General features: G+C 35.1%; 3 protein-coding genes across 4 annotated transcripts; all 3 read right to left on the reverse strand.

Annotated features, from left to right (window-relative positions):
• Positions 1-545: 545 nt before the first annotated feature.
• LOC124448468 lies at positions 546-3718 on the reverse strand. Its single transcript, XM_046999484.1, has 4 exons — positions 3555-3718; positions 3352-3491; positions 2922-3115; positions 546-1294 (listed from the first exon to the last, which is right to left on the reverse strand). Exons 1-4 carry the CDS (start codon positions 3660-3662, stop codon positions 831-833), a joined length of 906 nt encoding a protein of 301 aa, XP_046855440.1. The 5' UTR covers positions 3663-3718; the 3' UTR covers positions 546-830.
• Positions 3719-4423: 705 nt separating this feature from the next.
• Positions 4424-4972, reverse strand: LOC124449083 (cytochrome P450 2U1-like). Its single transcript, XM_047000027.1, has one exon. It carries the CDS (start codon positions 4970-4972, stop codon positions 4424-4426), a length of 549 nt encoding a protein of 182 aa, XP_046855983.1.
• Positions 4973-13795: 8823 nt separating this feature from the next.
• LOC124449406 (solute carrier family 22 member 8-like) lies at positions 13796-27353 on the reverse strand. 2 transcript variants are annotated; one of them, XM_047000320.1, is made up of 9 exons: positions 26953-27353; positions 22926-23160; positions 22281-22477; positions 21748-21987; positions 21133-21267; positions 18714-18802; positions 15443-15560; positions 14587-14659; positions 13796-14027 (listed from the first exon to the last, which is right to left on the reverse strand). In XM_047000320.1, the coding sequence occupies exons 1-9, from the start codon at positions 26973-26975 to the stop codon at positions 13929-13931; spliced, it is 1209 nt and encodes a 402-aa protein (XP_046856276.1). In that variant the 5' UTR covers positions 26976-27353; the 3' UTR covers positions 13796-13928. The 2 variants fall into 2 exon arrangements, with proteins under 2 accessions (XP_046856276.1, XP_046856275.1); XM_047000319.1 differs by having other exon boundaries at positions 13796-14112.
• Positions 27354-27513: the final 160 nt, after the last annotated feature.

Raw genomic sequence — 27513 nt, forward strand, 5'->3', positions numbered from 1 at the left:
TAAAAAGGAGTACACGCGCATATACCTTTCATTACACAAAAAAACAGAGTTATGGTAAATCTTCCTCAAAATTTGCACTACAAATTTAAGATTCCGTATAGGTGTATAACTTGATGAGGCCGCTTAAACGAATAATCAAACAAAACCTTTAAAAAGTATAACTGCGTTTTCTTTTCCTTTTACGTCGCTTCAGGCTTTGCGATATTGACTTCTACGCGCCCATAAAGTTCATCAAGTTTACATTTTCAACATATCAAATATATTTCAAATGTTCTTAAAATCGATTTGACTATCTAAAGAAGCTATTTCCCAAATGATGCCTTGATGTACGAAAACTCAACGCACCTAAAAAAAACTCCCGGAGTGGATGATTTACGTCGGATAAAAGTGTAAATGAAGCATTCTAGATCCAAATTTGGAATTGTAATACTTAAATAACGCATGCTGGGCAAACATGAACACAGGGTACATACCACTGGTTGTTCATACGATATGTTGTCCGCCAGCAAGTCAATGCGTCCCACTAGTAATATTAGAGCTACGTATCTATTCAACTGATACTTTATTTGATTTTAAACTCTAAATGATCTTATCTTTGATACAACAGAATATTTCTACTTGGATTAAATCCACCTGTCACTGAGTGTCAGATCGTGAAAAATGTTAAACCCAAAGTGTTAACAATATAAATTATTACTTTATCAAATAGTAAATTAAATAATTTGCTGTACATATACATAACGTATACATTTAACGAACAGAATATCAAACAACGTATTCAATGGTTACATCTACCAATATCCACCATTGTAAATTTCACCAAGAACATATCAATAGTAATGGCACGTCTCACCTGTAACTACACCACCAATCCAACCAGGAGCAAGGCGTGTTAACATGAAGATAATGGATGGCCAGAGTTTAGCCTCGCCAACATTAAGGGATAGTGATGGGCACATTGTGGATTGAAGCCATTTATAGAATTCCTTCGAAGGTGGAATTTTCCAAAGTTCATCCTCTTCAACACAGCTTATGCCAAAAATACCATTCAGGCAAGGTTGATCTCGACTTTCACTATCTACGTCCAAATCCTCTGGTTGCAAATGAAAATATAATTCTTCTTTTCTCAAGTCGCCCATATAATTTGTATGTTTCAGGAAATTTTCGCAGATTTCTGGGTGAAATTTAAAGACTCCATTCACTAATTCCATTGGCTTTGGAAACTCCTCTTCATTCCATGGAAAAATGATAACTTGGATTGGTTCGTCCGTGTCACTATCTGAACATTGCAGTCCTTTAAGTGTAAGAAAACACAGCCAATCTCAAAAAAAATCACGCTAGTTAACTGACTCATAAAATACGCATTTCTCCAACAGAAAACCTTTTTTCTTTCTAGACCAGGTACAGTGGAACCATTGTATATGAAAATTTTTCAACAGATTTGTTCAGAACTTAAACACTCCCTCCTGATCTGATATTTACAAATATCTAAAGCAGGTGGGAGAGGTTAAGCTCATCAGACCACATCTAGTAAACAAATTGCATAAATGGTACACTGACCAGACTGTGGTTGAGTAAGTAGATCCTGCAGCTAGAGAAAATGACATGCATGATTTCTTTAGTTGTAGTTGTAGTCTAGAACCATAAACACAACATTTATTTATTTCATAGATTTAGTATTCATTATTTTCTTTTCTCACATGTGGTACTTACTTCAACAACAGCCTATTCTCAGAGCTGTTCCGAGAATATTTATTGAGGTGGGGATGTGTATTCATATATTCAGTTGTGTCTGACTGATTTAATTTGACAATAAATTGCTTAGTCCCTTAAGTGAATTGCTTTCAAAAGCTATTGATCCAGCACATTTGAATATATGAATCAAACAGCCCCTGACATAAGAGAAATGTCTGAAAGTTTGGTAAGGTCTAAAGTTCCTGCTTAAGATTTTTAACTAAATATCTGAAGGAATAGAATTAATGACACAGTTTATGTACCTTCCTTGGTGAAATTCCTGAGTAGAATTCAGTAAGATCCTGTGGGATTTATATAATACTTGATAAAAATTCCTGAGCAAGATTCTGTAGAAATTTAGAATCTCACAGGATTGAGTACTTAGGATACTGTAGGATCTTGTAACATCTTACTAGGTTCTTGTAAGATCCTAGAAGATTCTGTAGGATCCTGAATAAGATAAATTTAGACTTAACTTGAAATTTCACCAAGGTTGACGAGGGAAGCTCAGTTGCTAAGCATTATAACAAAGTATAGTACTTTCATATTTTTCTCAAGATTAACTGGAAGCATATGCTCTTTCAACACAAACCAGCCACAGCCATGCAATTATTCCATTGGATAATCAAATTTCAAATATCAAGAAGTCTTCATTTTTTGTGTTTAGTATGGTAGTAACCAAAATGCAACAGAGCATAAAAAAATACAATTTTGAATTTTAGATGCAAATAAGCACAACTATGGAGAAATTTGTTACAGTGAAACTGAGAGTTCGGATACAAAACTGAGAGTCCAAACATAGTACTGATACGTAGTTTATGAGTGACTGATACATAACAAAACCTCAAAACCAATGAACCAATAGGTTAGGACATAAGATAGTACTATTGAATATAATCAGTTTTAAATTCTACAAACCGTAATCTGCTCATATTTCTCATAAATTAATGACAACTTAATGAATTAAGAATGCTTAATGCCTAAATCGCCAAGTTCCTAAATATTGTGGATTGTTGCAATTTTGATTATAAGAAAACTGACAGACTACATTACTATACATCAGAAAAATTCCTATTTCAAGGATCTTGCAACACAATAGCTATTATGTAATACAACAATAGGAGAAATGCAAAAGTCCATCTGAGTAAGAATATAAGTATGATATAATAAGTGCATTTCTGACTCACCACAGTTGATGTCAAGACGAACTAATTCACTTTTCATATAAGTCAAAATCTCAAGAGATCGAACTAATCCTTGTATTGTTTCAGCATCTCCAGCAAGAGGATCCAATCCATACGGGTGGATCACACCACAATTCCACATTGATGGAAAAGGTCGAATGACATAAGCATCATCTCTGTTGTTGTAGTAACAATACCTAAATAAATATTATGGCTGTAAATATGCCTCTTTTTATAACAAATAGTTTTACTAAATGTTTCAAAATCCAAATTACTTTGAATTAAACGAAAAGTCCTAATTCGAAAAATATATTTGTAACAATCTCCTAAATGTCAATGCTTTCATTAAAGCTCTTACCATCTCACCAACAAGAGGCGGCCATACCCACAGTTATTGGCTTATTTCAAAAAACATAAATTACATATAACTTACCAAGATTCCGGATATTCTTTCTCCCATGCCTTGGAAGCCCACGTGGCCAAAGGATACTCGTTAGAAATATCTGATTTTATATCAAGATCAAAGTGTTTCACAATATAACTTTTCCAAAAACTTTTCGTGCTCAACATCCTCTAAACAAAAAATGAAGTGGAATCGAAGTACTTTCGGTTTACATTGAAAGAATCTCCGCTCACCTTCCAAGCTTTACACACCAACATACAACGAATAACATCTTTGAAAGGCAGATGTAGCAAAATGCAGCGATAAATTTCTAATGGCAATATGATGTTTGGGTGGAACATGATTATACATGAATCGAGGAAAAACACAAAACTGAACGAAAAGATTCACGTTAACGGGAAACGTAAACCTGAAAGTTCAAAGAAAGCTGGAGTCAATAATTAATAATTATTAATTCCGTGTCTGTCACATTTTAAGGAGTAAACAGTTTGAAGACCCATTGAACTGAATGTAACTGGAAGAACACTTCCCGCCAAAATTTAAAGGCCGCAATATGAGCAATGTCACTGAGCTGCCAATAAATGGAGAGCGAAGTTGCGCCTTGCAGGATTTTATAAACGATCGTTTTTAAGGCTTAATTTTCTAGGATTATTTCAATTCTCTTTTGATACTTCATAAATTATTTTGCAAGAACTTTTCTAAGAGAGAAAACACTAACTAAACTACACTTTTGGAACACATAAGTTATTTCAGACGCGTAGTTGTTGCATTGAAATTAGTATCAACAAGAGCATTAACAAAAACATACTTTTCATGACACTTCTTGAAAGCGAAACTAAAGTTTCAATATATATCATTCATACATTATTTTTTATATCAAGACTCCGAAATAACTCAATCCAAGATTGTCAACACTATAATCAAGTTTGTGAAATAATTATCAATTTTGCAGAATTTCAATTCAAACAAATGATTAAACCTAACATTGCACAATGCCCAGTAAAAAGTACAATGTTTTCTGGTATATGCAATGTTAATGACGTAATTTTTATCACGTTACGTGGTTGTATAATTTCCAGATCAGGTTTTGACTCATCCTTATTCACTTCCAAAGAAAAGCGTCGTTAAAGCGATAAAGAAAGCTCGAACTTATCAAAAGTAGCTGAACCTTCGCCTGAGCCATTCCAATGCAAATCCTACGACCTTCAGTAAAGAGAACAAACTGAGAAAATGCAGACCAGCCCACAAATTTACCATTTCCATCCATAAAGCGTTCTGGTCGGAATTCCTCGCTGTTCTCCCAAACCTTTGGATTGGGGTGGACTTGATAGAAATTGGCAAGAAGAGGATTATACTTTTTAATCGTGAAACCATTTAATACTGTATTTTTAGTTACACTACGACTTGTCATTGGAAGCACGGTTATGTAACGTAAAACTTCGCAAATTGTCGCTTCTAACAACGGCATATTTGAAGCATCTTTTAAAGACGGAAGTTGATCACGGCCAACCACGTCGTCTATTTGCTCCTGAATTTTCTTCTGCAAATCAGGTTGCAAAATCATGATGAGCATAAACCATTCCATAGTCGTTGAGACCGTATCAGTACCGCCCACTAAAACATTCGGAATTACGTAGCTCACAGCAGTCATGTGGTTTTTTTCTTTGCTGTTTTTCCTTGTTTGAGGATGTCTTTATGGCAAGCGGAGATAAGGCCATCTGTATTATCACGAGTAACACCTTCTTTGTATGATTTATAATGCTCTGTACACTCGACTCCAAGTGTTCTACTTTTGAGATTTTGAATTTCATCCATGGTCTTATGAAACTTTGACGGAATATATTTAAGGAACGGAAATAGACGGTGTAAACTACAAAACTAAAACGCCCTTCCTACTTTGTCAATCGAAGCTATCAAGTTTTTAATCATCTGATCTCCATGCGAACATTTCTTATCTACAAGCCAACTCCAAACTATTATAACCACCGTTTCTTTAAAATCGTGGCCAGAGATTTGCCAGGCGGAAAGCGAATTTTCAATATGAACATAATAGCCCAATATAATACTTTTAAAAAAGCCATCACAATAATAAAATAGAAAATATCCCCGTACTTTTTGCGCAGATGTTCGAGAGAAAATGGAAAATCAACTCCGGTTTAATGAAGGTTGCCAATAAAGGGCAATGGAATTGGTCCAGGTGGCATGTTTTGTCGGTTGAGATAGAATTTCAAAATAAACGACGCAAACCAGACAATTGTCAGAATAAAAATCATTTTGATGGCTATGAAATAGGTGGGAAAAGACCAAATTTTCTCTGTGCAGCTCGGTGCTGCGTATTTGATTTTATTGTGGCTGTACCTTATCAGTTCAGCGATCAAATTGTCAGAAAATGCAAGTGACTGGCAGCAACTGCCGTAAACACATACCATACAACTTTTTAAAGTACATTTTTTCATACCGTTTCATTGGTCGAGAGTGTGTCACACGAGATTAAGGAAATTACGCTGTTTTCTTTCAAGTAGCCGAAGAGTTAGATGATACTGTATCTAAAGGTAAATAATAAACAAAACGCAAATTTTCTATCAGTTTCATTCAGTAAGTGATTTATTGTCATACAAAATATTTCAATGGAGTGCACACATACAGTTTGTTCCAATTCTGCTCTGCTTACTCATATGGAATGTTTACTTTTAAGAGCAGTTGATTGTATGACAATTAAGAAATAAAAGATGTTTACTGTATTTGCGCAGGCTTATGCAAACCGAGGAGACCTTTGGGAGAACTCAAGAGCAGATCAGTGCATGCCCGAGACCGAAGGTCGAGGGTTGCAACTGCTCGAGAGCAACAGTTTACAATCAAAAGTTATTTGTTCTACATAACAATTGGGAATATTCAACTAGCATTAACGTATATTCAATAAGATCAAATAAAGTAATTTAGATAAAGAAGACATCCAAATAAACACATTACTTTCAACGATAGAAAAGCTCAGTTAAGTGCGGTGTTGTAGTTAAGCCAAACTATCTGCGACAGACTACATGACTATATCTGTTGCTATACGGACTATCTGTCATACAAATTATGTATATTCTTTTGAATGTCTGCTTTGCCTAAAGGATCCTTCCTTTGGTTTTATTGAATGCACGTTAATGACACTTGAATACCCATTGTTATTATGTGACAAGTGCCACTTCTAGCAAAATGGCGCGCTTTGATTGGCTCGGGAACATTTTTGCCGGTCATTATTTTCCCTGTAATCGACCACGGTCCAAAACGCGTAATTTTATTGTCAAATGAAAAGAAATTTCGTAAAGCAAACAGCAAAACGCAAGAGAAACGAAACAAAAAACATTTACGAATGTGAGTCGAAGGAAAAACACTCGGGAAAACAGTTTAACTATTCAGACAATACAATTTGAAGCGATTTATTTTTTACTAAAAGAGTGAAAGACTAGAAGAGTGAAAGCTAACCCGTACAAAACAGCAAGGAAGAGAAATAAAGCAAGCTTCGTTTCAGGTCAAATAATGCCATATAATAAGCCTTTTAATTACCTCGCTTTCTCGGTCTTTACTGAGAAATATCGGATCTCTGTCTACGGGCTCGGTCTGTATAAAAAAACGTCGGTCCGATATTTCTCCGTAAAGACCTCGCGCTCGGTTATTAAAGGCTTACTAATTCCAATTAGTATGCGCTATAAATTAATGCTTTTGATTGTGGACTGGTGCTCTCGATTGTTTCTTCTTGTTAAATTGTATATATCCTACAGATCTTTTGTTAAGTTAAAGCGTTTAATTATATGCTCCATGTTCTCTAATGGTGAGCAAATGGTGTGGTTGTATGGATGGTTGCAAACACAGCCACGAATAAAGAAACTGGCATGCTTTACAATACAAAACATGCCTTCAAGTGAAAACATAATTCTTCTAATAAAAAATCACAAAATCCCTCCCAAATTTATGAAATCATTGAAATGAATATCTAACATTACAATGTAGCATGTATAGCTGGTTCCAAAAAATTGCCGAATAAACGCTGTAGCCTGTATTCTCTCAACGAACAATGGTGTTTGTTTTGGGAATACTTTCATAGTGATTTTTATTATGCAAAATACGCAGTAGCCTGTATACTGATGAAGTACTTACAATACAAGCAACCACACTCAATAGCCAATAAATACCCCCGCTATTTGAGTGAATATTGAATCATATAATTATATGTTTGTAAATGTAGATCGTCCAGGTTGGTAAAGTCCTGAGAAGGACTGTTTTTGTTGTTGTTGACTGACGTTTCGACAATCTTAGCCGTAGTCATCTTCAGAGTCAAATGAGGAGTAAACGTCAGGTAAGCCGTATTTGTTATCTGGTTCTTACGTCATTGTATTGTGTGTACAGGAAATGTGTATTGTCATTGTGAATTAGTGTAAAGTGAAATGTTTTTAGTTGTGATGTGTGATTTAGGTGTGATGTTTTTAGTTGTAATGTGTGGGTGTCAATTGTGTATTGTCATTGTGAATTAGTGTTAAGGGTAATGTTTTTAGTTGATAGTTTGTATTGTGAATAAGTCGTTTTTAAGTTGCCGGTCATTGCTGTGATCTGTTCAGGGGGGTTTGTTTCAAGTTAGTGTACCAACTTTCTAATTTAAGCCGTTGTCTATAGTTAGTACTGTTAGTAATACATTTTGCCGAGTCCCAGTCAATGTTGTGCTTTGCGATTCGGTGATGTTCGGCAATGTGATTAGTTTTGTCTTGTTTCTTAGTAGCTCGTTTGTGTTCAGTAAGTTTTATCTTTAAGTTCCTGCCTGTTTCCCCGATGAAGGAGGCGTGGCAGTCGGAGCAGTTTATTTTGTAAACTGCACCTTGTTGTTCGTTGGGTTGTTCTTTGTCCTTTATGTTCGTTAGTACTTGTCGTAATGTTGTGATCGGTTTATGTGCGACACGTATGTTGTATGGTCGTAACATAATCGAGATAGTCCCAGACGTACCTTTGATGTAAGGTATCGTTGCTCTTGTCACTGAGACGTTCGTTTCGTTGGGTTTGTTGGGTTTGTAAATGTTGCGTTTGATAAAGTCAGAGTTATAGTTGTTTTTGTCAAAAACACGTTTGAGATAGTTGTTTTCGTTGTGTAGAGCGTACAGTGAATCACATATGATTTGTGCACATCTTGTTAATGTTCTGATTGTGGTGGCTTTGTGTGATGTAGGGTTGTAAAATGTGGAGGAATGGGGCTTAGCAATTCAAGAAAATATAAAAAAACTAGGGCTGGACACCATATTCCACCAATTGTTTTTTAGGCTTACCCTCATGAGCCTGAGCTCTGTATGGTTTAGCACATAACGGAATACATCAAGCGAACAAAGAATTTACGAAGTGAAGAGTGTTAAAAATTTTTAATAAGTTATACGAAACCGTGCAACCTTTCTCGCGTAAGACAATATCGCTGTGGTGCAAAACAGTGTTATCAGCAGCTGGTATTAATACAAAGGAATTTGGCTGTCACAGTACCCAAGCAACCTCTTGGCCTTGTGTAGGTCATAAATTAGGAGACATCAATCAGAATATTGAGTCGGTTGGCTGGTCAATTGCCTCTACTTTTTAGACATTCTACCATAAACCTATTAAAACTTCATTTAATCTTGGTTCGATAATTCTGACACCAGTAGACAATAATTAATATGTTTTGTCAACCTTTAATATGATATTTAACCTTGACTGCTGGAATTGTTTTTTCTTTTAATGAAAAAATTTAAGTCTGATTATATTGTTCACTGTGAAATCTCATACAACTTGATACGACCTAGGCTTATGACGTAGTAAAATTTAAAAATTAAACAAGACTTAACTTAAGTTGAAGTTTAATTTGAATTCTACGAGTTATCAGCCGGGAGTGGCAGAGTTGTATGCCCGAACCAATTGCTCTACAATCACTCCCACCCAACTCTTCTACTCGAACAATGATCTCAGACTGTCTTTCTCATACAACCTTTCCACTCCCGGCTGATGACTCGTAGAATTCAAATTAAACTTCAACTTAAGGAAAGTCTCGATTAACTTTTAAATTCTATTTCGCATTTACAAATTACCTGACGGATTGGGATAAAACACAGGATACGGATGGAACGGACACGGATGAGGGGATAAAACACGTATCCGGTAGCAATGATACGGGATAAAACACGTCTGCTTGAAATCTATTTATATTCAAGCGGTGATGTTTAGCACAAATAGCATGAAAACGTTTGCATCAATATTGTATGTTTTTGTTGAAATTGTTCCATGTGGGCAAATTGTGGGAAAGTAAAACCAAAAGGTCAGACAACAAAGCTCGGCAAAAGTTTAATTTGCATGTGAATAGCTAGCGTACAAGCTCTCAGACCGCGACAAAGATTTCGACAACAAGAGATTGTTGCCTGCACAACGTCTAGACTGGCTGTAGAAGTCGAGCGTTTTAGCAGTTAGCTACATAGCAAGGGGAAGTGCTTTCTGCATCTCTTGTCCGCCAAAAGTTGCAGGGTAGAGTAAGCCAGCCTTAGGCCCATATCTTGGTGAGCAGCATATCTGAGTGCTTCCTGTTCAAGCATATGTATTGCAAATCATCTTGAATAAAGTACTTCAAGAAAAGTCTAGTAAATTTCATATGTAAAAATTGCGTAATATGAATATCGAAAGAAATTCTTACAATCGTGGCTATTTTGCACTTATTGTTAAAATTTTTCTTTTTTCGGGGTAAATTTTCCGTGCAATAAGCCTGAAACAGAGAGAAAAAAAAGAGAAAGAAAAATTATATAAATTGCAAATAACGTCTTTTGCTCTACGGCTATCTGTGGCTAGAAATAGAAACATCTAGCAATGTGTAAACAAGAAATAGCGTCATTCTTTCACAAAAAACTAACAAATTTTCACAGAGATATACATTATGTGTAAACACCCTCAAAACTGTAGCGGAATTCAAATGGATCAGTTTAAACGCAGTCAAATTCTTCCGTAATTTTTTCGCTTTGGAGTGGTGTAAACGTAGTCATAATGTTTTCACGAATTTCAAATGCTGCAATTTATATGAGCCAATTGTATTTAAAACAAAAAAATGAGGAATTTTATCTCATTTTCTTTTTAATGTATTCTGCGCATATCAAAATTCGACGTTTGAAACTAGCTTAAAATTAGACTATGATTTAATTTAATCAGCCAACATATTTCAATCCTGCTATGTAAAGTTCAGAACAATATCATTATTCAATTCTTTATTAGACAATTGCTTCGCAGGAAAAATTAGTGGACTTGCCACGCCTCTTACTTCAGGTGCAGAATATTCTTTATGAGTAATAATCGTTTGTCAAATCTACATGGAACATAATATACACGGAACATTTGTTAAGAATTTCCTGAAAAAGTTTTCTTTGAGGGCTCTATTGTTGAGTGTCTCTTATACTAAACGTACTTAAAGTGCTTATATTACGAATTTTAGCCCCCCTTTTTTATTAGCTAAATTGAAAGACCTTGTTTCAGTGATTTTAAATCTGCAATTATAATTGAAATTGGTTTGGTGAAAGTGATTTTACGGACGTTCAAAGTCACGATTTTCAGCATTTTTTTTGCGAACTTTTTGATCGGTATGCTAATGACTTGTGACGTAGAAAGTTGAACACATATATCAACATGGCGTATTCTACTAGTAATCTTAATAAGAAACGCGGAGGAAAACGCTGTGTTGCTGGCGGACCTAATCAAATTAGTTGCGCCAATGATTCAAAAACCGAAGGAATGTCGATGCATCTGTTTCTTAAAAAAGAAACAGAGCCGCAAAGACATAGAGAATGGGTAAATTTTGTGCGTAAATATAGACCGGGTTTTGAGGCTTCCTCTACCTCGTGTCTGTGTTCTGCGCATTTTGAAGATTCTTGTTTTGACCTTAATTTGAGCGTGCAAGTCAAGCTCAAAAGAAGGTTGAAGAAAGATGCTATCCCAACCATTGACGTGGCTGGGATTCCTGAACCATTACAGGACGAAATAAACGATCGAAAGCGAAGACAAGTAAGTTTACGCTCTATTATGTTAATTTTTCTTTTGTTATATGTAAATTGGGTATAACTTTTGTAGATCATTCAACATACTCTCCATAAGCCATCGCTGAAGGAAACATGTTTTCTCGATGAGGAAGTACCATATATTAGTGATGGAGCTGAGCATGTTGAAGTATGCACTGGGGAAGCAAACGATTCGCCATTTGAAGAAGAACTACATGCAGTTGGTGAAAATATTTGTGAATCCCAGTCTCCATGTAAATCGTGCCATCGTCTTAAGAAAAAACTTACATCTTTACAAAAGACTTTAAGCTGGTATAAAAAGACAAAAGCATCTTTGAAGAAAAAGGCCCAGAAGCTGCAAAATGAATATTGAAGCGAAATCAGGGAAAATCGTAATACATCCGTGGTGACCAGCATTAATATAGACGATGGAATGCAGGGGAGTGCTGAAGAGCCTTTCGAAGGAGAATCATACACGGACTACTCCTCTTTCGAAGAGTCTAGTCAGAGTGAAGATTTAGATGAAGATACCACAAGTGATACAGTCAGGTATTTTATCTTATAAAGAATTAGATCTCTGTTGTATTTCATAATAATGAATTTTCTTAATCGTGTTACAGAATTGATGGAGGAGCAAGCTCTTATGAACAACCTATGTTCATGGTATTTTACATCTCATTGGTTGAGCTATTTGAAAAATTTTGCTTTAACTGCAAGGCTGAAAATCCAAAAGTACACATTAAAAACATTGGTTCGATGGCCATTGTAGAGCAAAATTGTGGTAAATGTGTTGAAAAGAACTTTACGTGGTAAACACAAGCAGGTAAAGGCCGAGTATTCTCCCATCCCATAGACCCACAAAACCATTGCATCAACCATCTGTATGCCACAGCTCTCAAGTACCTGAAGTAAATAAAAAGGTTGGACTAATTATTGTTGATGAAACAATGTTGATGATAACATTCTTTCTCATACAATTTACAATCTTACATATTTAATGATTGTGATGCTTGGCGGCGATAAGCACGTCCATTCCTATCTCTCAATAGTGGCCCGACGTTTTCAAGGACAGCCTCATGAACTAAAGGCCCAAATTTGGCATGCTGTGTTATGCATGATATTTTCTCAATGCTGCCATCGAATGTCATTTTCTGCAAAGCTGGTCCTATTTCCTTACAGCATCTGTACTCTAATGCGCCTTCTAACAAATCCGTATGACAGCATTGACAATTACACCTGAAACGTGGGAGCATTGTGGTTTATAAAGTAACTTTATGTATATTACAAACAGGAGAAAACAACAACTTACCATTCACCGAGTGGAATTACGCTATCACTTCGTTGTTCTAATGTCGCAGGGAGAATTCCATCGGGATCATCTGGAGTATGCACTTCATCACCATCTAATGCGAGCGCTTCATCGTCATATGCGAAGTCGTTTAAATGCTCGACATAACCCACTGATTCCGAGCTCGAATCAGATACGCATTCAGACATCGAATCGAATTATCTGAGCACTGATTTGAGGCCATACTTTCCGGAAAACTTGTTTTCTAATAATATAATATTATATTGACGGAAACAGACGTGTTCAACTATCTACGTCACAAGTATCAATATGCCGTCGTAAAAGTTTCGCAAATAGTACCCGACTTTGGAGGCAAAATTAAGCAACTTATATTTATCTGTTTAAGTCCAGCGACATGTCATAGTTCTTCAAATAATCCAAATTTTCAATTAAGCTCATAAAAAAGGGGGGCTAAAATTCGTAATATAAGCACTTTAAAAGTACTTAGGTCAGAAAAATTCTCAAGATTGAATGAAAATGTCAACAGAATGAGAAAAAGGTCAAATGCGTGGTTTAATGAAAGGCCATTGAGTTTGACCCGCGGATGAAATGAATATTCGTATTCCTATCATGCACTGCATAAAAACCCTATATGCAAAGTAATTGGGTATTTCCAAACTGAACATCGTGTTGAATAAAAAAACTTGAAATTGTGGTAAATTTAGTTTATGTGAATTTTAAGAGCTTTTTATTTTGAAAGAATTTATTAACTTGAATAAGATTTGTGAAATGACAATTTAGCACATCTACCAATATTTTCTAAAATCATATTTATATAAAATGTATCTTAATAAAGTGAATTGTTTGAACCTGAGAGTATCGTTGGATGCTTGCAGATGTAGATCGATAAAGTTAGTAGAGTCCTGAGAAGGATTTTTGGTGTTGATGTTGACTGACGTTTCGACAAACTTTGCAATTGTTCACTAGCGTTTGGAAAACCTAATAGCGGTAAGGTTGTCGTAACATCAGTCAACATCAACCGTCTTCCTCAGGACTCTACTAACCTAGAGAAATCTCTATCCTAGAATCTGCATCTACAAACATGTAAAATATATGTGTTAATGATTTCCATAGAAAATATAACTAACTTTCTACTAACTTTCTGATACGTCCAAATGACTTGTTAATTTCTTTCTTATAATTTGGCAATTTTTGTTGCAGAGCTTTTTAAAAACTTTTTTAATGATTTAAAACTGTAAACTATTTTTACAATTACACTTTCTTCTACAAACTCGACTCTAGTAAATTATCCTTGTCCTTTGTCTTTTGTGATTGGTCATTACAGTCATCCTCTCTGCTTTGTCCAATCCGTTCTGCAAGCACTTGCTGAAACGTTTCTGGTAGAAATAAGACTAAAATACTGCTGGACAGTAGTAGGATGCCCGTGATAATGTAAGGTATTACAATTGATGTCTTTTTACCCTACAATGGAAACACATTATACTTTTCTGAGCTGAATTCATGTTTGATATGTTTGCATAGCATAGCTAAAAATTTTTAATGTGGTTCTGATATGATCAATGAATATCATTTTGATGAGTCTTTTCGGTTTACTCACACAATCAAATAAAACACACTAACTCCCACTTCATACCATCTTATCTCATATTTACTATCACGTTTTCATCCCACCATGTAATTTAATATTATGTAAATAGCTATTATATATATATCCCTCTATACTTGTAATTTAATACTGTCGGATGATGTCTTGAGAGTCAAAACTTCTAAATAAATATTTCTTTTTATATGTTATTTTGTATTAAATGGCTCTTTTAAAAGCACTTTGCTGGGCTCTGATATTTATATTAAGAAAACACACTGAATTAATTTGGATGATTACAGCATCAGCCGTTAGCAAAGCAAGCCGTATGAAAAACAAAATTTTGTACGTACGACAAAGAAAAGCTGTGGAGCAGCCATGGCACCAAGACGACACCAAAACATAGCCACCCCAAAACCAATATTCCTGAAAAAAGTTTAAATATGACAAAAGTTACCTTACTTAACAAGTTTTTCGCCATTTATCAATTCTTTTGTCACAAGGTAAATTCTATGATTAATTACATGCAATGAACTCGAACTCGAGCAACGTTAAAGTGCCGACTAGTAGCAAAAAATATCAGCGTTATTAAAAACAGGTTCCATTTCTGGCGGTTTAATTTTTAAAGTGGGATTTCAGTGAGCTTTTGCCTTTGTGGCATAAAGTCTTGGTCTAGCCAAATTTTGAATTCTTTCAGGTAATTGTTATGTATATTTTACATTGGCGAGTCCCTCACTTGACGTCACCCAAAACGTCATTATAGAATTTTCTGTTTACGACAACGTCTAACAAAAATTACGCTTTTATCAAATTGAACCCGCCATAAAAATGGAAAAAGTTGACCAAACTAAAAAAACCTTTTTTCGCTGATACACTAAAATCACACATGCATAAACTTAATGCAACAATTAATTTTTTTGGCATGAAGGGGCACTTTAAAACACTCTTCAAAACTGATTTCACTTTTACGTTAAACTCGTCTTTTTAATTACGTTGATGATCTTTATCTACAATAAGAAGTTTAACAATTGCAAAAAATGAAATTTCAAAAGAACTATTTTATTATATGATATTTGCTTTCGCGAGCCTTGTGTTAATGGAGTTAGCATTTCACCCGTCTTCAATATGTTACCTGAGTATGGTTGAATAAATCTCAGCCGTGTACAATATCATAACATTAATGCAGTTCAGCGGTCTTCAATATGTTACCTGAGAATGGTTGGATAAAGCTCTGCCGTGTACAAAATCATAACATTAATGCAAGTCCCTGAAAGAGATTTTCCTCCAAGCGCTGCTATTGTTCGAATTAAGTTTACATTTTTCGAATCTACAAAAAACAGCTTGACGTCTAAAAATCCACATGTTCTCTAAATCATCCAAATGCATACATGTAGATTTCGAGATTAATCATGTTTATAAAATAGCCTTTTAAAAACACGAGCACTGATCATTGAATAATAAATATATTGAAATGATAATTCAATTAAGAATGCCCTGTCATTGGATGAAGCCAGCATACGTATAAAATCCTCTAACCCCCCCTGAAATAATGCATATTTTCTTGGCGATAAAAAAGCGAATATTTTCGCGCAATTTTTTGTTTTTGTCAGATAATATTTCAGAAACTAAACAATCTTTTTAGTTACTTGAGAAAAAAATATAATGCCTCTACTATATTTTCTCGTGAAAGGAATGTAATATGAAAGAATGTTTTATGCAGTGCGGAATGTTTTATGCAGTGTAAGAATGTTTTATGTGGTGTAAGAATGTTTTATGTAGTAAAGTTTTATGTAGTGAAGAATGTTTTATGTAGTGTAAGAATGTTTTATGTAGTAAAGTTTTATGCAGTGTAAGAATGTTTTATGTAGTGTAAGAATGTTTTATGTAGTAAAGTTTTATGTAGTGAAGAATGTTTTATGTAGTAAAGTTTTATGTTGTGAAGAATGTTTTATGTAGTAAAGTTTTATGTAGTGAAGAATGTTTTATGTAGTAAAGTTTTATGCAGTGAAGAATGTTTTATGTAGTAAAGTTTTATGTTGTGAAGAATGTTTTATGTAGTAAAGTTTTATGTAGTGAAGAATGTTTTATGTAGTAAAGAATGTATTATGCAGTGAAAGAATGTCATATGAAAGAATGTTTTAATTTCAAACACCGCACTGCCTCTACTATAGCTAAATATTGAAGGTGTTGAACAAAAAAGGGCGAAATTTAGCGATATAAAAGTGCCTATTTTTAGAAAAGGTTACAAAGGACTGGCACTACCCACAAAACACGGCTTCAATCCTCCCCCTTCCACTCCCCAAGTTATTATTCCAATACATTTAAAATCCAATGGCATTATAAAGTTTTCACGAATTATTTCTTGACTAAGCACAATTTTGTTGTCGTACTACGAAGCGCCATAATGATAAATATAACACCTCAATTATATATTTAAGAAACTATTCCTAGAGACTCGACTTTGTATTGCTTCCAGACTGAAATAGAAATATGTTAGATAATCCTCTGATTTTACATTGATTTAATCGAATATTTCTTTTAGATATTATAATGTTAATACTTTACTGGTACAAATCTGTAGATTAATAATAAACATAAGTTTGTTTAACTATTAAGCGTCTTAAATAGCGTTAAAATTATGCCAAAATGCGCGATGTTGTGTTGTTGGATGTGAAAATGATGAAAGATATCCAAACAAGTTTAAAGTCAGATCGCATGCCAGTACAACTAATTCTTTTTCAGATTTACTCGGAATGCATCCAAAAGGCCTGTTTGGATTGCAAACATATCAAAAGGAAGCGAGAACTTAAATCCTGGTAGTGGAACTTTTGTCTGAGCAAATTACTTTGTTGATGGAAGACCAACTCCAGAAAACCCAAATCCCACTCTCTTCCTTACTCTAACAGAAGACAAGGTTGGGCACACACCTACTAAAAAAGACGGTCTCAGCAACTATCTAGAGATGATTTACCTGGAACCTGTGGTGAAGTTAATTAACAACAGGATCAAGAAACAGGTGATGAAGATGAATATGAGTTTCTTAGTGTAACGCAATTACAAAAGAAAGGATGAAGTCAGATCATGTTTTTGGAGAAGTGATTAAAGAAAGAATGAGTCATTTCTACACCGGTTTGCCTAATACAGAAACATTTTAACTCCTTATTAACTGTACTCTAAAGCTATTAATATGATGCACTGGAAGAGAGAAAGGCAGGTGCAAAAAGAAAAGACAAAAGTAGGTAAAATGTTTCAACTGAAAAGCAAGTTTCAAACTTACGAGGATGCTGATATAACATCTCCTCCATTAAAGCCAGGCCCTTGGAGAAAACTCACACTTGATGATGGATTCTTGGTAACATTAATAAAATTTAGACTTGGTCTTCTTGTGGATGATTTATCATTTCGGTTCAAAATCTCTAAAGCACTTGTTCCTGAGATATGTGCAACGTTTGTCCATTTGAGGTCGAAAGAATTCGGGTGGTTATTAAAATGGCCAAGGAAATGGCAAATAAAGCCGCAATTACCTGAATGTTTTAGAAGAGTGTATTAAAATGTTAGATGCCTAATTTCAGTGCACTGAGGTGTTCACAGAAACTCCTAGTGCTCTGGATGTGCAAGCTACACTGTGATCAGAATATATTAGCATCACACAACAGAAAAGTTTTCAATTGCTGTTACCCCAAATGGTTACCCATCTTATTTCTCTCCTTGTTATGGTGGACGTACAACTGACAGGCTCATAGTGCAAGTGTACAAACAGTTAAAGCACTAAAATCGTCGTAGCTCTCCATCCATTAAGAAAAATCTAAATAATAAAAATGCTTACAAAGAGCGAATAAGAATAACCAAGAAAAATGCACTTCGCATTTTTATTGTTAAACATATAATTCTCAAAAATAAACAGAAAGATAGCGCGTGTATATGATTGAGGTGTTATATTTATTATCATGGCGCTTCGTAGTACCATAACAAAACAGTGCGCAAGTCAAGAAATATTTCACAAAAACAAAAGAAAACTTCACGAAATCTAGAAAAACATCTTAACTTTCCAAAAATATTTTTCCTTCTTAACCAAGAAATCAAAACTTGTCTTATTTTCCAATATCGCAGAACAACAGACCGTTTGTGTAGTGATTTAATAGTAATTTCTGTTACGTTTAGTACATTGAAACCTCCTTAACCTCCGTAACCTTTATAACCTCCCCTGACAATGCTTGCCAAACCGTCAAAATGGCGTCAAAATCCGTAAAAAGGTCTATTGGAGCATTACACATAATTTATGAAAAAGCACAAGTTAAAAATAATACATTGCAAGCGGCCGTTTACTTCTTTCATGAATTAATTACTCGCAAATATTGAAGCTTTCCAAGTCGATATGTTTCTTGATGGTTAATGCTCGTGCTCCAAATTAAAGCAATTTCTTCAGTATAAACACAAGTTAATAACTAGACTACCTATATTATAAATAAAGTTGAGTTACCCTTATTTAAGCCAGCAATCACAGCGCATGTTACCAAAGCAACAGTACAATTAGGTAATATAACCAGCAACGGTTTTCGCCGTCCGAACCTTTATAAAAAATATACGAGTGGGAAAAACTACTTCTGACACAACAAGTAGCTCGATGAACGAGATAATTTTTATATTTAGAATAACAAATACGCCATTTTTGTCCCCAAAACTACGAAACACTCTGTGCTTGTAGAGATTATAAATAAGACTAGAGATGGCATTGAGTACGCAAGCTAGGAGGGAAGGGATAGGGTTAGTGTTAGGGTTAACGTTTGGGTTAGAGTAAATGTTTTTGCTCTTTAGTACCAACATCAGCAAATTTTATCGAATTTAAATCGTTAGTAAATGCTTTAAGCGAGCTGTTATTATCATTATATGTTGGTTATATAATCTGTAGGTCTTGTATGTTTTAATTAAACTATACGCGATATCATGTTGTTCTTGCTTATTTTTCTGCTTTAACAACACACATATTCATATGTTTTAACTTTTTTTAACATTTTTTTCCGTTGTGGGTGAAAAGTAGAACATTTTTGAAGTCTTTTAAAACTTGAATTAGAGACGAAAAAGCTTTTTGCAGCAAGCAACACTCACGACTTACTGAATAAATAAGTATGAATAATTTATCAAATATAAATATTAGAGCCCAAAAAATAATTTTAAACATAGTCAAAAACAATATGGTTTTATGAAATTTATTAAAAGAGTGACGTTTCGTCTTTACTCAAGACGTCTTCAGACTAATTAGGAAGTTAACAAGAATATAGATATATATAGAGCTATTTATATAGTTTGAGGTATCAGATTACTGTGAATGTGTAAGTGTGATGTAATGTATTGTGTGATGTAAGTGCGATGTAAGTGTGATGTATTGTTAGGGTGAGGTGTTGAGACTAGAAAAGCTTAAGAGGGATGGAGCTGCCTTGGGGGTTAAGTGAAGGTTTTAGTTTGGAAATGAGGAGGCTTTCGTGGATCATGAGGTCAAATGTGTCGGAGCAGGATGAGACGATTTTAAAATCGCCTGGCGAAGCAAGGTAGTTGGAGGAGTTACTATGAGAAAGAATACTTGACATTAATGGGTTAGTATAGCGTTTTCCAGTCAAAGGAGAGATCCCCAAGTGTTCCGAGATTCTGGTGTGTAAGTGGCGTGTGGTTTGACCCACATACGACGCGGAACAGCATCGATACGTGTATAAATCAACAACACCAGATCTCAGAGACTTGGGAATTTTATCCTTAACGGGAAAAAATGAAGATATTCGTGTGAGGGTATAAGTAACTCCTCCAATCACCCTGCTTCGCCAGACGATTTTAAAATCATCTCATCCTGCTCCGACGACTTGTCCACGAAAGCCTCCTTATCTCCAAACTAAAACCTTCACTTAACACCCAAAGCAGCTCCATCCCTCTTAAGCTTTTCTAGTCTCAACACCTCAATACATCACACTTACATTACACTTACATCACACATACATCACATTCATTCACAGTAATCTGATACTTCAAACTATGTAAATAACTCTATATTTATCTATATTCTTGTTAACTTCCTAATTAGTCTGAAGATGTCTTGAGTAAAGACGAAACGTCATTCTTTTAATAAATTTCATAAAACCATATTGTTTTTGACTATGTTTAAAACTATTTGTTGGGCTCTAATATTTATATTAAGAATCCATTTCCCGCCTGGCACTTCATTGGCAACAATTTATCAAATAAGTATAAAAGCCCAACAAACAACTTTTGCAAAATACGAGTGGTTTCAATTATCTAAAATAATGATATAAAACATAGTTCAAAAAATTGCTTGTGATAAAATTTACTATAATATTTTAAGGATGATAGATACAAAGAAGTCAAAGTATCATAATCAGTCACGGTAGCTAACATCTGGGACTTTATTTTGCTCCCTCAAAAATGCATTCCCTTTTTTGTTTTATGAATATAATGCAATTTGCAAAGACAACTCTAGGTATAGTATATAATCTATATGCTTGTGTCCGTTGTCACAAATTCAGAAGCAAAATGAAACAAAATGAAACTCGTCAATGTGAATCAACTCAAACCTTAAAATGATTTGTTAAGCTTATGCACAATGTAACATACTTGCTATCTAGATATATTTATATAACGACAAAGTCGGTAAATATTTTCTTGTGTATAGGATAAAGGGGAGATTTTTTAGGCGATTCTATAATATAAAATAGTGTGCCACTATTTTCGTCGATCACAACTAGTTTTTTATAATACGGTATATTATGCTTTCCATCGGCTCCAATTAACTCACAGCATAGCTACTTATATAATATAACTTCTTGGTAGAGATAATCAATTACTGTGCGGCATACCGCACCATATCACACAATCATAAGCAAAATAATGCTTACCTTGGAAGGGACCACAACAAAGATGAAACCATCAAAACGTCAATGACTTGACCAAAAATAAAGTTGAAATATTTGTTTCCAAACAAGAAAGATATATTAAATGATAAACCGTAGAACGTAATCGTTATGCTGAACCTGTGCAAAACAAGAATAAATACTTCGTTTAGTGAAAGTATAGGGAATTTACAAAAGGTACACCTTATGGGTGACTGGCTACTGTATATATATATTTGATCACTGGCTGTCATTAGCAGTTTCATCGTTCTTATTGGTCAGAAAAAAACAACAATTGACTGCATGGCCGCCAATATGGCAATCACAAGCGTAATAAGACATGCGTAACACGAAAAAATTCAATGAAATGGCTCTACTGTGGTACAGTGTTAATTAACATCAGAAATGATCACCTCATAAAAACGCACGCGAGTAGTAGATCCAGTGATAGTCAAAGAAAATTACCGCAGCTCTCTTGTTAACTCAATATAATTTTACGAATATTAATATTTGATTTATGAATATCTGTATGAATATTGAACAGTATTTTGAGATACGTGCTAGCCAACAACTCCTGCTGATCTTTTATATCACAGACATTTGTGTTTATAGTGCACTCACCAAACAATAGTCAAAATAAGAGATGTCATGCGCAATGAAGGTTCTCGATAGATGTCGAGTATGCTGGCTGTATCTTTTGTTTTGGAACTGTTTATTTCTCTCACAGATTGTTCTTTCACGTTTTGAAACGTCTCCTCTGGAAAATCGAGTCTATTTGCCTTTGTAATTCTGCGAACGACTCTTCTAGCTTTTATAAAATGGCCATGCAACATGTTCCAACGTACTGACTCTGGTATAAACCTGAAAAGTTACATTATGACTGTAAATTAATGTCATGCAACATTAAGAAGTGTAGCAGTGAAAACATTGCATGTGTAACTTCAAAACTTTACAGAATAATTTCTTTAAAATTGAATTGAACGATGTTCTTTGTTCTCAATTGAAAAACAAGACGTTATGAGAACTCTCATATAGGTGCACCCCTAAGCCTTCGGTCTCTTGCTTGGTTTGATCTGCTCTCAAATTCTCCCAGAGGTATCTTCGACATGCATAAACCTGTAAAAGATTTCGTTATAATTGTACTAATGATGTACCATAAAGAAAACATCTGCATGAATGGTACAACAGATAGCACCAGTTGAAGATATCTCCAATCTTTGATGATGAAGGCAAGTACTCCCAAACAAAGGCCTCCAATATTGGCTATTAGACCACACAATGCACCAATATGGCTGCGATATCTTGTCGGAAAAAGCTCCATGGCAAGTACCACACTGGAGCTCTGAAGACCCTGCATGGAGAACAATCAAATCAATATGGCCGACCTTTATAGCCGAGCTAATTTTATTCATGTCACTTTCAATGAACGTAGTTGTGTCCATTCGGCATTTGTTCGCACATTTTCCAGATTTAAAATTGTAATCACAAAAAAGCTCATCATATTACTAAGTGTATAACTAACACGATTTGCGCTAAAAAACAATTTTGCTTCAGTTTGTGGAGGTTACTTAATCAAAAAGACGTTTGTGCTAGTACATTTACAAAAATATATGTCTTTTTGTCTTGTATGAAAGTTATGCCGAATTGCTACCCATTAAAAGACAACACGTGTAAATGCATGACCAAACACTTATTCAAAATAAACGTGAAAAAATATTCAATATTGATGTTCATGTTAAAAATTTGTGTTAAAATAGTGTTACCAATATCCAAGTAAACAATGGAGAATACACCGTTACCTGCATGCTTAAACCAAGAAAAAATCGAAAGATAGCGAAAGCAATATAATTTCTGAAGATAAAGATGGCGACGTTCAGAACTCCTGCCGCTAATAAAGTAAAAGCGATGACAGGTCTTCTGCCAAACTTGTCCGCAATGACACCAAAGAAAATTCCACCCAATGTAACGCCAGTGAAGTAAATTGTTGTTGACAAGTCCACTTTGTATGCATCATTACACACCAGGTCAAACTGACTTAAATTATAAAAGAAAACTAAAGCCTGGTTCACATATGACTGAGACATGACTGAGGCATTATTAGGCGAGCCTGAGATGCTTGCTGATCTTGTGTCTGAGGCAGGACTGAGGCATGCCTGCGATGCTTTTCAATGACATAATTCAAATCGCCGATAACTCACAAAAATTTAGCGGAAGTTTGAATTTGACAAAATAGTGCTTCGAAATTTGAAAATAGCGTTACTATTTAGCAAATTATGCGAGTTTTTGGCTATTGCAATGTGCAGTAGCACCAATATACGAAAGTATTAATGTACAGCGTTTATACAGGGTGTACAGAAAAAACTTCGAACCCGCACAAATAGTTATATAAAATCTGCATAAGACAATTTAGGCTATGTTTCCACGAGAACGGATATGTTTTCGCCCGCTCAAAACTTGCACGGGCGATGTTGTTTACAGGTCGTTTAAAACTCGAGCGTTTACGCTTACCGTTTACACTATTCAGCTTTCAAGTACTTCCTAATTCTAAATTAATGGATAAGAAACGGTTCGTGGTTCGTTTTTGAGACACTATTATGATAGCTTGTGCACACACCCGCGCATGTGTAGTACATTTCACTTAAAACATAGTGTTAGTGTTGTTTATAGTTCATTCGAAAAGGACCGCAAAAATCAGGGGCATAGTGAGGGGTATGGATCGAATCCGATCGAAAAAACAACTGGATTGTGTTTACACAGTACTGCCAAAATATTCATCCGCACAAGTTTTTTATTTGCACGCTTTTACAGCAGCACGAATATTCGTTGAAATACATGTTAAAAAATTAGTACGGATGCGTATTGTAATGTAAACGGAAGGGTTAACGACGCCAGTTTTTGAGCGGACGAAAACTTATCCGGTCTCGTGTAAACATAGCCTTAGTTTGCAAAAGATATTTGTTCAGCATGGTTAATTATTCATACTTTTTTCTATGTTCGTAGCAACTTATGGAAAATATGACTCTATTTATGTGGATAGTGTGGCTGTTTTACCTCAGTTAATGCCGCTTTGATGTTACACTTACGAAGTTTCGGCGTAATAAATTTAAGATGATATTCAGCGTGTATAAAGTACTTTTAATTTGTTTTGCTGTATAAAGAGTTTAAAACCATATGAAATCTAAGAGGCACAGAGCTGTAATATTGATATTTGTGATACTTGTGGTATTATTGATAAAACTACAATGCATTTAGAAAAAATTTTATTTTATTGTACGCTCTTTTGGGACACCCTGTATTGAGGCTCCCTGAGGATCAATAATGCTTAATCATGCTAATTCCAAATGTCCGCAAATTTCAAAGACGATCTTAGGCCCTGTTTACATGAGACCGGAACGAAGTAAAACCGGAATGAAAATCGGAATTTGTTGCATGTTTACATGGGACCGGCACGAAATCACGACAAATCTAAATTCGCGTAATGCCTCTTTTGAAGACTAATTTTACGCTCGCTAGTCATTTTGCTTTTGTAATTTGCTTTGTGCGCATGCGTTGATGCCATTTCAGACCGGTCTGAACTTTCGGCTGGGTTTACACAATAACGGATGCGTTTTAATCCGGATGAAATCTGTGACGGATAGGCCCTTCGTTTACACGGATCTGCTTGGATCCGTCCATGTTTTGTATCGCCCAAATTGTACAATTTTGTACCTGAAAAATTGAGGTACAATTCCGTGCCGGTACAGTTCCATTCTATATCAGTTACAGTGTGAACGGTTTAACCAGATAGGTATTTTACCGTTTTCAAGTGTATTTGACTACGAGACAAAACAGTGTGTCAGTGCTCAATTAAGATTTTAACTTTTACACTGCATTTTCCAACATGAGAGAGATTCCTATGAGCATTTTTGCATTTATTTTTGGTGCTGTGGCGACGTTGAACGTTGTTTATGAACTGGCGTTGGTAAATTATCGAGGGCAAAGACGAAGGTAAAGGCTTGATGAACAGAAGATGAGCAATATGTCGTTCTTTGCATCTAAATTACAGCATGTGTTTTGAATTTACGGCAGAAAATAAATAATGCAGTATTGTAATCCATACATATTATGTTTAAGTGTACAAAACTTACTAACTTGTACACTCATGAGTTTGCTTCAGTTATTTTCAAAACGACGTTCAATTCTCTTTTTAAGTTATGCTACATTGCTGACACAGTCGTCCATCGTTACAGAGATGAAAATAAAAAGTAAAAGAAAGGCAAAAGGATGTTGGGTGAGACTTGGGAGAACATCTCTGTGGTGGGAAAATTTCTTTTCCGGTGCTGTAGTAGGTCGTGAATGGAGAGAGAACTTCAGGATGTCACAAGACAATTTCATGAAACTGTGAAACGAAATCATAATCCCATTTCAAAAGGAAGTCATGAATATGCCAGTTCCTACATCTGTTGAGAAGCAAGTTGCTATGACTTTATTCTATCTTGCTGATGAAGGAAGATTACGAAAAGTTGCAAATGCATTTGGCGTTTCTAGATCAACTGTATAGTTGGTTATTAGAAGAGTATGTTTTGTAATTTCCATTGTATTTGGTCCTGAGTACATCAAATTACCTCAGACAGAACATGATGTTTTTGAAGCAGTCTCAAATTTTTATGAAAAAAAAAGCTTTCCACAATGCATTGGTGCTGTAGAGGCACTCATATCTTCATCAAACAACCAACCAACAATGCAAGTGATTTTAATGTGCAAGCTATTACAGACTTCAAGTATTGTTTTCTAGATGTTGAGGTGTAATGGCCTGGGAATGTGCATGATTCAAGAATATTTTGTAATTCAGACGTAAATGAGATGTTAAGAGAGGGTGCAATTCCCAGTTTGCCAGAAGTCTTATTACCAGGCACTGAACCTGTTGGAATTTGCATTCTTGGAGATCCGGCATATCCTTTACTCCCTTACTTGATTAAAGAATTCCCTGGTGTGGCCGCGTAAAATTCTTTTCTTCTGACACAAACGGTTTTCTCCTCTTAGTAACGGTAGACCAGTGAACTCAAACTTTTATTTTTCTTATATATGTACCGGTTCAGTGTAAACATAACGAATCCGTCACAAATTTCATCCGGACTAAAACGTATCCGTTACCATGTAAACGCAGCCTTAATTTGAGTTTACATTGATGCCGGTTTCAATTCATACCGCTCTGAACTCAGTTGGATCAGTTCAGCAGGCGGTTTGACTTCAGACTGCTCCGAGTCATTTTCGTAACGGTCCCATGTAAACATTTACTATAAATAATATTATGACCGACACGAGCTGGTAGCGGTTTGACTTTGTTCCGGTCTCATGTAAACAGGGCCTTAGTTTTTTTTAAATACCCTATTCAGAGTGTATAAAAGAATGAGCACGTTTAGAAATCAATGTATTGTTATAATTTTATTGCCAATCACTATATGCAAAGCACACTGGTGTATTAAGTACCTCGCGTTGATTAACATTTAATTGATTTAAATATATTGGTCAAGTAAGCAAATTGTAAGAAATCGGTTGTAACTTCATTTTGCTGTCCTAAACATACTTTATGTAATTTAATTTGTGTTTTGGATAACTGCTTAAATAAACATACTCTTCGAAGCGACAGAAACAATTTGGTATCTTAATATCCTTCCCTTTAATAGCCGGACATTTTAAGTTAGCTATACAAAATAAGACAAATACTACCGGCTGAACGGCGATTCCATTCGAAGTATGTTTTTTTATTTTAGCTATTTCTTAATGAATTTCTTTGGATTTGTCAACAACAACAGGTTCAATAACGAATAAATGCAAGCTTCTAACCTCAGAGATAATTGTTCTTTCATTGTCTTTCATGATGTAAATCCAACCATTTGTACACGGTGTCTTGTTCGAGTTATTCGTACCCTCAAACATATGGCAGCTATCGCGTTCTTTGTTGTTACTTTGAGTGTTGAATGGTATAAAATCGCTGAAATTTTTATTAGCATCAAGCTTACAATGGTGCTCCGTCTTTGCTCCATAAAATATCATGGAGAAATGAGCAGATAACATAATCATTAAATTAACGCTTATCAAAGAGAACATAAACACTTGAAACTTCCCTGGATCTCCTATTGCTCGTATCAAATTCTCCATGTTGTATATGTTATTCTTTTAGCAAGCTTAAAGCAAATTTGCGAAGTGTCAGTGAACTGGAAGCTCAGTAGTGGCAGTGGTAAATGGTAAACAAGCTGCAATCAACCTTTATGACCCTGGCATACACGTGACTACGAACGTGGTGAAAACAGCACTCATGCAGACTCAGACAAACAAACCGAAGAAGTTACATGAAGTATTATATTACATTAACGCACATGTGGAGAAGGTAAAGCGCTTTTTTCT

The sequence above is a fragment of the Xenia sp. Carnegie-2017 genome, unplaced genomic scaffold (assembly GCF_021976095.1).
Source record: "Xenia sp. Carnegie-2017 unplaced genomic scaffold, XeniaSp_v1 HiC_scaffold_23, whole genome shotgun sequence".
NCBI lineage: Eukaryota > Metazoa > Cnidaria > Anthozoa > Malacalcyonacea > Xeniidae > Xenia > Xenia sp. Carnegie-2017.

Excerpts from the sequence above, each read along its gene's own strand:
- LOC124448468 (XM_046999484.1), bottom strand. The coding sequence starts at position 3,662 with ATGTTCCACCCAAACATCATATTGCCATTAGAAATTTATCGCTGCATT. Across the intron at positions 3,492-3,554 it reads TGGTGTGTAAAGCTTGGAAG|AGGATGTTGAGCACGAAAAG; the intron begins GTGAGCGGAGAT and ends TTTTTTGTTTAG. Across the intron at positions 1,295-2,921 it reads TCGTCTTGACATCAACTGTG|GACTGCAATGTTCAGATAGT; the intron begins GTGAGTCAGAAA and ends TTACACTTAAAG.
- LOC124449083 (XM_047000027.1), bottom strand. The coding sequence starts at position 4,972 with ATGACTGCTGTGAGCTACGTAATTCCGAATGTTTTAGTGGGCGGTACT.
- LOC124449406 (XM_047000319.1), bottom strand. The coding sequence starts at position 26,975 with ATGAAAGAACAATTATCTCTGAG. Across the intron at positions 22,478-22,925 it reads TTCTTGGTTTAAGCATGCAG|GGTCTTCAGAGCTCCAGTGT; the intron begins GTAACGGTGTAT and ends TTCTCCATGCAG. Across the intron at positions 21,268-21,747 it reads CTTATTTTGACTATTGTTTG|GTTCAGCATAACGATTACGT; the intron begins GTGAGTGCACTA and ends TGTTTTGCACAG.